This window comes from Octopus bimaculoides, unplaced genomic scaffold (assembly GCF_001194135.2).
Source record: "Octopus bimaculoides isolate UCB-OBI-ISO-001 unplaced genomic scaffold, ASM119413v2 Scaffold_193896, whole genome shotgun sequence".
NCBI lineage: Eukaryota > Metazoa > Mollusca > Cephalopoda > Octopoda > Octopodidae > Octopus > Octopus bimaculoides.
Window position 1 is genome coordinate 7,972 of NW_026439247.1, and position 11,301 is coordinate 19,272.

General features: G+C 36.9%; 1 protein-coding gene across 1 annotated transcript in view; it reads left to right on the forward strand.

Moving 5' to 3' along the window:
- The window catches only part of LOC106882179 (adhesion G-protein coupled receptor G6), a 56,403-nt gene that overhangs the window by 7,512 nt on the left and 37,590 nt on the right, over positions 1–11,301 (forward strand). The window contains exon 4 of the mRNA XM_014932766.2: positions 3,465–3,611. Coding sequence (XP_014788252.2) covers positions 3,465–3,611 — 147 coding nt within the window. The remainder of the gene's footprint in view (positions 1–3,464; positions 3,612–11,301) is intronic.

The following is an 11,301-nucleotide window of genomic DNA, read 5'->3' on the forward strand; positions in this document are numbered from 1 at the left end:
CTTTACAGGTTGTTATACCGAGTTAACGTGATACATTTTGAGAATATATGGATAATAACAACAAATGGAACAAAACGCATGTCGATGAAAGTTCCTTTAATTCCTACATATGTTTCGAAACAAGTGAGGGTCATTTCGCAAAGAAGAAAGGGCTGCTGGAGACCTCATTTATTTCTCATCAGGGAGTTCATAATAAAACATGTAATAGCAAGACAAAAACGAAATGATGGGGTAACTTACGAGCTGAGATGTTACATGGTCAGTGACCGTTAGAAGGTTTGTTTACATAGAGTTACGACGGGGTCAACGATATTATTCCATGGGCTTTAGGAATAAGAACGCTAGTTTACATAGAAATATAAAGGGAGGGTGTTTTTGATGTGATGCTAAAGGTTGAGGTCAAAGAGTTATTTGGGTATGGGGAGATAATTATAGTGAATATTTACATATGTGTTTGCTAGCGCACAGACACATATGTACAAACACGTGCGTGTACGCACATACACACATACATATGCGCACACCCATGTACACATACCCGCACACCCACATACACCCATACACATACACACATCCATACAGAAACCTTCACATGTACATATGTACATACATGCTCACCTATACATACGTGCCTGTATATATACCTACATTCCTGTATATATACAAACATGCAAATACCCACACCCGCACACACATACATACGTATACATGCACATACACACACACCTACATGATGAGAAATAAATGAGGACTCCAACAGCTCTTTCTTCTTTGTGAAATGGCCCTCACTTGTTTCGAAACATATGTAGGAATTAAAGGAACTTTCATCGACATGCGTTTTGCTCCATTTGTTGTTATTATACATATATATATGAACAGCAGGTTGCAATAGTTCAACAAAAGGAAGAAGAAGAATAATTGTCATTAAATGTGATCAAGGTGTTAAGAAACATCTATATTGCTAAAAATAGGAGTTAAATGCTCTAATACTGTAGCTAACATATATATCAAGGACTCTCCTCTCGTTAGACGACGTATGAGGGTTTGGCAATTTCTTGCCAAACAACCACACAGATGATTTGTTTATAATGATCAAATGTTTGTATAGACATAAGCTCACTCCCTCCATCAAGTACAGATGATGAAATGAATGCCACATGTCAGATGATGAAATGAAGTGCTTTGCTCTAGAACACAACACAACATCTGGTCTGGGAATCGATCCCATGGTGTTGCAATCGTCCGTCTGTTTTTTTTAAAGCAATAGGATATGATTTGATGGAACTTCAGTTGCTGGTTAATTTATTGTATAGATGTTTCTTTGCTTGTTGGTTAGCCCAAAATTAGATCTCATTGAACAGACCTATGGTAAAATGCTTTCCGTTCTTAACTGTCCGTTCCTTTTGTATGCGAAGAACTACAGTGTCCAGTTTGTCCATCCAAGTTTATAATTGTAAGATATGCTTTTTGCAACCTTTGAAATTTGTAGAAATCGTTAACTGTAAGAATTTATATGATAATGTTTGAAATTATTATATTACAAATTATTTACAATGATGTATATGTAATTGAAATGATAACAAAACGATTGTTTTCTTTCATTTTACACTCTTTCTCACTCATTTGTTCCCTTTATTTATGTATCTATCTAGGTCTGTGCGATCTTTCGACATTGGTTCTTCTCTTTCTCTTCATCTTCCTTCACATTCTAGTTTCAAACTGGAATAAGACAAACAAATTGACACAAGAGACAAAATTATGCATTGAAATGAATTTGGTAGGAAAAATATTTAGAAGAAAGCAATGAATAAGTACGATAACAATGGTGATTCATACATACAGACATACATATTGCTGTTGTCAGCCAATAAAGTGAAGGGGACATTTGTGTCAATGTACAATTATGTGTATCTATGGGAGTATACATATGTATCTGGCTGTATGATGTATGTCTGTGTCTAGTTACAAAATGATTCAGAAATAAATAGTAGCAAATGAGGATCTAGTCAGTTTGGCTGCCAGCATCAATTCTATTTGAAATCATTCCATATTCAGTTTAATGATACACTCTTATTTGGCTAATGAATGACGGAAAAATCATTTTCGCTAAGAGTTATTAGCAATTAAAGTTTGACAATTTTGGTAATTATGGCCAATCGTAAAGCCACAGACACATTCATGCTTGTTTCCATAGTAACAAGTGGAACATGAGAACACTTTTGTCTGCGAGAAAATACGTGTCTGTTTTCATAATAACAAGCAGAACTGAGAACTCTTTTATCTGCGAGAAAGCACATCTTGACTAATATATTGAAACCATTTTTTGATGGAGACACTAAAAACAGAGGAGAATACTGTGTCGTACCTTCAAGTAAAGAAAACCCAAAAGAAAACTATGTAAAAGGAAGAGGCATGTTATGTATACAAAAAGACATGGTGGGAACATGTACTGGCAATGCTCACACCAGACAGATTTTTCTGTATGCAGTGCCATGCTGGAAGAATGCATACATCACTCGATTCTTCCAGAAACCACAATTTTCAGTGACGGTTACAATTTTGAGCATCGAATGATGAATCACAGCATTGGGTTTGTTAACCCGAAAGATGGTATCCACACTCAACAAGTGGAGAGTACGTGACCCTCTGTGAACTAAGGTAATGATGCTGTAGCACTCACTGTTCTATGGTAAATTCATATCTCTGTGAATTTATGTGGCGCAGGTGATTTGAAAATTGTGATTTGCTTGAGAAATTGATTGAATGCATTTCTACCTTATGTTTTTAATTTTAAAAATATTTTGTAATGGGTTGCTTATTGCATGCTTAACTGTTTGTTTTTTAAGCATATTTTGTTCACTCTTTTATTTTCATATATAACATAGAAACATGTTTGATAACATTGTCATTTTATAAGATTTTGCTGGCAAATTTTTAAATTAACATAAATATTTATTTACATGAAAGAAAATTACCAGAAAACGTTCATCTAATTCTTCCAAATCTTTCTGTTAAAACTATATCGAAACCATTCGTGGGGAAAATTTGTAGTGTGACAAGTTTAAAAATTTTCAATAAACTTTAATGTTTTGAAATGCTGGCAGTCAAATTAACTAGATCCACAAATGATATCAATGGTTGACAAGATTGAGAGTAAACATAGTTTTGCACAAAATACTGCTGCATTCATATTGCTAGGTAGAAGAGAAGAAGAAAGTGATTGAGATAGAAAGCAGAAAACTATTGAATAGACCAATAATTAGTTGCCCAATGTAGAAACCCCTATTGTTGCTTGTGTTTGAACTGGTGGCAGTGGGTGATAGTAGAAGTTTTAGCTCTTGTGCTAATTGTAATGTTTTAGTAATATAACAGTTGTGGAAGCAGAAATAACAACAGTAACAGCAGCAGTATAGTAGTATTTACTCTTTGACTATTTTAATTTTACTTTCATTTTCCTTCTCCAGATATATAACTCCATGCAGCCTCAGCAAGTAGATACAACGGTGAACTTTATTTCATTACCAAAGAGCTTATTGAAACATTTGAAAGCTGATGAACAATCCTCCATTTCAAGGATTTCCTTTTCCTCCATGCATGATAAGCTATATAGGGTATGAAACACAAATGGAAATTTTTCTTCTCAATAACTAGAAAATACTTTTTCATAATGGTTTTGTATCTATGTGAGCAGGTATGAAATTGTTCTCTACTAAATCTGTGCATTAGAGTCATAAGGGTAAAAAGTAATGATTGCGTCAAAAGTTTAAGGTGTTAGCTGTATAAATTCAACATGCCAAGCAGCAGAATGAGTTTGAGTGTGAATAGTTGTTGGTGAATGTAGTTTGTTAAAGTTTATTCTGTCTTGATTTGTATTTTTGTATGAATATATTATCTTTGTTCATCTGTACTTGGTCAGTGGTATTGACCGAAAAAGGTAAAGTGGAAAGACTTGGAATTCGGGGGACTTATTTTTTGAATACGTCTATGTGTCCACTCAGTGGGATCTGCCAAATAGTAGGGTCTATTTGTTGTTGATGAATAATTAGTCTATTTGCGAGTTTTGTTTGACTTATGTACTCATGATAAATTTTACATTTAATAGCATATATTAAATTTTTTCGCAAACAGGTAAAATAATATTTTTGGTAAAAATCTAACCAGATTTAAATTTATAGTTTTATCACAAAGTTATTAGACATATTCACTGAGCTGTGTCAGCATCAATTTTTGGCGCAAAAAATATAGTCACATAATATTAATGCATGGATGAAGCAGGGAACCTACAAAAATTTCTAAGGCTAATCATGTGATCGTCCTCTACCACACTTAACAAATTAAATTCAGACAGCCTTCATTGTTTGGGACTGTCACTAGATACATTCACTCAACCATGACAGCTTTGACTTATGGCACTAAAAATATTGTTACATAACATTAAAGAACATACAAAGCAGGACTCTTAAAAAAATTTCTAAAGCCAAACCCATGATCATCCTCAGCCAATCAAATTGTATCCAAAACAGATGCTAAGTTGAGCCATGTTCTCTCTATAAAAAGAAGAGAATTTTTAAACTCCACTCAGAAGCAAGACAGTCACAGCATCATTGATCCATCTCTTTCTATCTAAAATTTTTAAAATCAAAGAAATCTGTGAAACTGGGTAAGTTTAAAAAATTAAAAAATCTAAACTAATCCCAGTTCATTTCCAACATTTTTCCTTCCTACCTACCAACATACCTACCTACTTACCTACCTACCTACCTACCTACCTTCCTTCCTTCATTCATTCATTCATGGTGGCTGTCTACTCCTTATGCAGAGTTTGACCACCTCCTGTACCTATACCTTAGATCCATCATGGCATCTGATTGGCTTTTTAAACCAGATAATGTTCTCCTGTATAAATTGGGGTCAAAGGATCTGTGTAGTAATTTTCCATATAGATTGCACATCCGATTTGGACCACCAATACCTGCAGATAAGTTCTGATCTTTGTGGATCTTAAAATGTCTTTTGAGATGGCTCTTTACAAATCATTTGTCTTACCATCCCTGTTGTATTCTTATGAAATGTGGACTTGCGAACCTTTTGGCATACGTAGCATTCAAAGGTGTGCACACACATATAGGTAGAATAGTTGGTGGAGGTTCGTTTTCCATGGGTTCGCAAATGAGATCTGAGCCCAGAAAAAGAAAGGCATCGTCTGTCACAAACTGTTCACACAAAAAGGTCATTGTGATTCACCTTCTCGATTGTAACATTTTTCCTTAAATCTCCTTTGAGTCTTGCATGTGTTATCCTGGCCTCTTCAAATGCTTTCACTCCACTCCACACTTTTGTTTGCCATCTAGCTCGATTCGAAGCAAGGGTTTCTATGTCTTCTGAATTCATTCTAAGTGGCTTTATAGTAGTCCTTACGCTGTCCTTAAATCTTTTTTTAGGTTTATGCCGATAGCGTTTCCCCTCTGCAAGCTCACCATTAAACAGCTGTTTGAGCATACGTTCATCCACCATCTGCAGATGCAGATTTAATGTTTAAAATACAATGAAGGCATTTTTGGTTGAATTGTTCTAACAATTTAAAATGCCTTTCATAACAAGTCCACATTTCACAAGAATACAACAGGGATGGTAAGACAAATGATTTGTCAAGAGCCATCTTTGTATCATTTATATGTCACTGGCACAAAACGTGTGACTCCAAGCCACCAAATGCTTTTGCTGCCCTTTGAATTCGCAGCTGTATTTCTGTATCAAGGTTTCCATCCTTTTGTACAGAGCTTCCAAGGTAGATGAAAGAATCGACAACCTCAAGTAACTTTCCCTTAACAAAAATTTTAGCAGGGTTACAAACTGCACCACACGCAGGTTGATGCATTACAACTGTTTTTTTCAAGTTGATGGTCAAGCCAAAATCATCACAAGCCGAGTCAAATGCAGATACAAGAGATTGCAGACCTGTTTCAGAATGACTGACAAGATCACAATCGTCAGCGTATAAAAGTTCCTTAATGAGTGAAGTAAAACCTTTGTTTTGAATTTCAGTCTGGTCAGATTAAAAACATTCTCTGTTGTTCGATATTTTATGTAAATACCCTCCTCAGAGTTTTGGAAAGCATGTGACAATGCAACAGCAAAATATATTGCAAAGAGGGTGGATGCATGACGGTCTCCTTGCTTTACTCCATTTTCCACAGCAAAAGATTCAGAGAGCCTCCTATCAAAGTTAACTCTAGCTTTCATATCTTGATGCAAAACCCTGATCATGTTTACAAATTTTTTTGGGGGCGGCAACCTATTTTCCTTAGAATTAGCCACAGAGCATTTCGATTAACAGTATCAAATGCTTTGCTCAAATCAACAAAGCAATGGTATAGAGCAAGATTCTGTTCAATGCACTTCTCTTGCAATTGTCTGATAGTAAAGTTACAATCAGCTGTGCCTCTGGAGGAACAAAAACCACACTGAGACTCAGACACTATATTTGGAACTATGAAGGTATTTAAACGTTCTAATAAAATGTGGGCAAGTACCTTTCCAATCACAGACAAAAGCGAAATCCAACGAAAATTACTACACAGATCCTTTGGCCCCAATTTATACAAGAGACTAAAATGGCATCGGTCCAGTCTCGAGGCACTTTCTTGAGGTCTCCAACAGTGACAAATTAATATATTTAAGAATTCAAACATATTGTCACCCCCATATTTCAAGACTTCTGCACAGATTCCATCAGAACCCGGAGACTTATTGTTATTCAGCTTATTCATAGCTAAATAAATGTCATTTAGAGTTGGTTCATATCCAATCTCTTCTATAATTGGAAGATGTTCGATTTTTTTCATCTTCCTCATGTCGGCGGATGATGGTCTATTCAAAAGTGCAGAAAAGTGGTTTACCTACGTCAGTCAGAAGCAAACATCCATTTGCTGTTCTCACTGGCGCTATTGAAGGTGATTTTGGGCCATATACCCCCTTAATATGAGAGTACAAACCTTTGGCATCATTTCTATCAGCTGCTTCTTGTGCCCCTTTTGCTCTATCATTCTACCATTCCTGTTTAATTTTCCTTAGAGCTTCATTTGAATTGGGGTTCAAGAACTGAGAAAGAAGTGTATTGCCTAAGTTTTGATTTTTTAAAAGTAGTTCATGAATTTCTGCTGATCTATCTGAGAACCAGTCACCTGACTTATGTGATTCAAATCCCATTGGATGAAATTGGAGCCTGAAATACTTTTGTTTTGAAATCTTCCCATAGATTGTTTGGGTCAAGATTGATACTTTCTATAGCATCGTGGAATCTTTGCAAGTTGCTTGATAATTTGAAGTCTGTAACTTTTAACTTTTTGGGTACCTTAAGACCAGACAGTCGATTTCTAGGCATTATCGAAAAGTTTATTTTTCCACGCACTAGATGATAGTCAGTCCAGCTCTCTGCTCCTCTCATGGCTCAAACGCTAGAAACGTCTTTCATATCACGTTTTCTGATCAAAATATAATCTACGAGATGCCAGTGCTTAGATCTTATGTGCATCCAGGTAGTTTTATATTTATTTTTCTGCTTAAACAGAATGTTGGTGACAACCAGATTATTCTCAGTACAAAACGTCAAAGAGCTACTCCATTTTTATTACATTTTCCAATCCCATGTCGACCTAAGACAGGCCATGAAACGTAGTCCTCTCCAATATGACCAGTTTGTCAGAAATTGGTACTTTCCTCAATAATTGTGCTAGATCATCATAAAACTGTCCTACAGTTTCATCAGAATGGGACATTCTGACAATGGTAAGAAACCTACCTTTGTCAGTGTAATATGGCATGACATGGTTCATTCAGATATACCACTTGGAAGTTCTGCAATGGAGGATTCTAATGAATTCTTGAGAGCAAACCCAACACCAGATTCTCTATGCTGACCCTTAGGCAGGCCTCTCCAAAAGATAGTATATCCATAAGCAGATTCCATTACTTGACCCTCACCAGAGAGACGAGTTTCAGAGAGCGCAACTATATCAAGGAAATATTTCTTAAGCTCACATGCAATAAGTGCAGTACGCCTTTCTGGCCTCTTGTTGAAATTATCATCGAGAAGTGTGCGCACATTCCAACAGCCAAAATTCAAAGGATGTTTATATTTACTTTTTCTTTAAGAATGTTTGACTATAGTGGCAGGATGATGACTGGGCCCAGCCTGTGATACACTGGAACACCTGCCGAACCAGACCTGTTCCCCTGATGTTCCCAAGCCTTTTCTGCCATTTACTGAATCTGTTTGAGACATTTTAGAGCAAGTTAGAAGTGCATTTTTAGGTTTCTGCCAACCAACCAATTGAATGATTTTACTAAGATCTGGTGTACAGGAAGTAACTGTGCAAATGAATAATTTTCAATGGGTGTAGCTTGCACTGCACTACCCACACCCACCTATTGGCCCAAGAAGATTTTTGCCGGTGTGACAAAACCAGAAACCTCCAAGGCATCAGGTTTTATTTCAGAGATTTCCTGCTCCTAGGTAGACTACCAACCAAGGTCAAAGAGATTCTACCTGCCCATGAAGTAAGCTATCCCATTCCAGACATCAAACCTTTACTCAAACACTCTATAAAGTGATTAAATATCACACTGGTGATCGATGCAGAATGGCTCATTCATACATAAAAAAAGGAAGAAAAGTATGATATGTGATTTGCAAATATAAATAAGAAATATAAATAATGTATATAAATATAAAAAGTAAAAGATATACAATTTAAAAAGATAAATAAAGATTTAAATATAATAATATATATATAAAAGTAAAAATATACATATATATATATATATATATATATACATATAAGAATAAGAAAGATATACAGATATTTTGTTGGATGACCGTTGACTGCTCAGGAGTTTCTCTACCCTTTGACGGGTCTTATTTTTTCATCCCTAATCACACCCTCCTCACCAAGCAAGCCTGGTCAGGTTGCCAGTTTAGTTGCCGATGACCCGACCATGCAACCGGTTGTACTGAATTACATGTTACCAGTAGCACTCAGGAGCGACCTGACATACATGGATATACATACACACATACATAGTTATATGCATATATGTATGAATATACATTTAGAAATGAACATACTCACACACATATACACTGGCATCAACCATTTTTCGAATGGTGCTTTTTACGTGTCAAAGCGTGGGTGCCAGTCAGGCAGGACTGGCATCAGTCATGCTCAAATGATGTTTTTTACGTGTCACTGGCATGGATTCCAGTCAGGTAGCACCGATATCTACCATGCTCGAATAATGGCTTTTATGTGCCACTGGCAGGGCGCCATGACTACTATTTCACTTGGTTCAACAGGTCTTCACAAGCACGGTATATTTCCTGATGACTGAAGGGTACTTTTAAATTGGCCAGTTAAGTGACACTGACATTGGCCACAGCTATGATCTCACTTGGCTTGCTGGGTCTTCTCAAGCACAGCATATCTCCAAAAGTCTTGGTCATTTGTCATTGCCTCTGCGAGGCCCAACATGTTTCACCACCTCATCCCATGTCTTAGTGGGTCTACGTCCTCCACAGGTTCCCTCCACTGTTAGGGTGTGACACTTCTTCATACAGCTGTCCTCATCCATACACAACACATGACCATACCAGTGCAGTAGTCTCTCGCCCACCACATCTGATGCTTCTTCTGTCCAACTTTTCTCTCAGGGTGTTTACACTCTGTCATGTATACTATTTTATTCTTTTACTCATTTCAGTCATGCAGCCATGGCTATGCGGGAGTACCATCATGGTAACAAGTTCCCATGCTGGGAATCGAACCCGGGCTACTTGGGTGAAAGCCAGGAATCCTAACACTGACATTACACATCCATTTATATATAATTACTTGTCAAACCAAGTGCACCCGTGCTACTGGCATGTAAAGCACACCTTTTGAGCATTGGTCTTCATGGAGGCAAAAGTGGCTGAGTTCCTTTCAAGCATTGAGCCTCATGGAGGCAAAGTTCCTCTCAAATGTTGGGCCTCATGGAGGTAATGACTAAGAACTTTGGCATTATGTTGTGCTTGAGAAGACCCATCAAACCGAGCAAAATCACAGTTATAGCAGATACTGGTGTCATACAAATTGGCACCCATGCCAGTTGCATGTAAAAGCACCCCGGTGTCATGCAAATGGCACCCATGTTGGTGACATGTAAAAGCACCCATTACACTCTCTGAGTGATTGGTGTTAGGAAGGGCGTCTAGCCATAGAAAACTACGCCAATTAAGGGAGTCTAGTGCAGCCTTCCAGTGTACCAGCTCAGTCAAACCGTCCAACCCATGCCAGCATGGACAGCGGACATTGAATGATGATGATGTTGATGATATATACATAAACAAATATATATATGTAAACATGTACTTTCATTCTCCCCCATACCCATATATACATATATACATTTATATATGCATATACATAAAGATATCTATCTATCGCTTTGGAGAAAATGTTTGCATTACAACCACTCTTTCTCTGCAAGTGTTCTTGTCTTACATGACATTTTTCAGGTCTTCTATGACATGAAGAGAGAGTTGATCCTTGTACGTCATTCTAGAGCATCTGACTTAAGAATACCCATATCTCGGAACTCACAGAAGCAGCTCACTCACTAATTCGTCCTTGCTTTGATAGTAGGGACCAGCATGTCTTGTCCCCCACTCTCAGGTGTTTGATGCGATGTCAGTGATATTTCCACAGAGCACTTCCTTTGTTTAATGCTGTTTCCATGATTAATTGAGGAAAGCACACAGCATTTTTCTATAGATCACATCAAACTTATTCTCCATCTTTATTGTCAGAATGCAAGCTGGTGAACCATAAAGAAGAAATGATTTTCTATGATTCAAAATTCCTTTTTCATTCAGTCAGGCTTCCAAATTATTCTTAATTTGTCCAGTGCACTCCACATTTTTACTACACGGATTGATACCTCTTTTTTGGTGTATGTTTATTGACCTTCATAGTTACATTAGTTTTACTCTTCAGAGAGCTAGCATCAGATTTCCAACCAGGAAGATCACTGGTGCTGCTATGCAGACGATCTTGCACTACTTCATGGCAAGATAACAGATGCTTGAAAACTACTGCATGCATTAGAAAAGTCAACTTGCAGGATCGGTTTTTATGTGAATGCTAGGAAGACTGAATAATTATGCTTTAATGGTCAGATTACCTCATTGAGTGGTATACTTTTGAATAAAGTCGAATGTTTCACCTTGCTCAGAAGTGATATCATATACATTCATATACATAT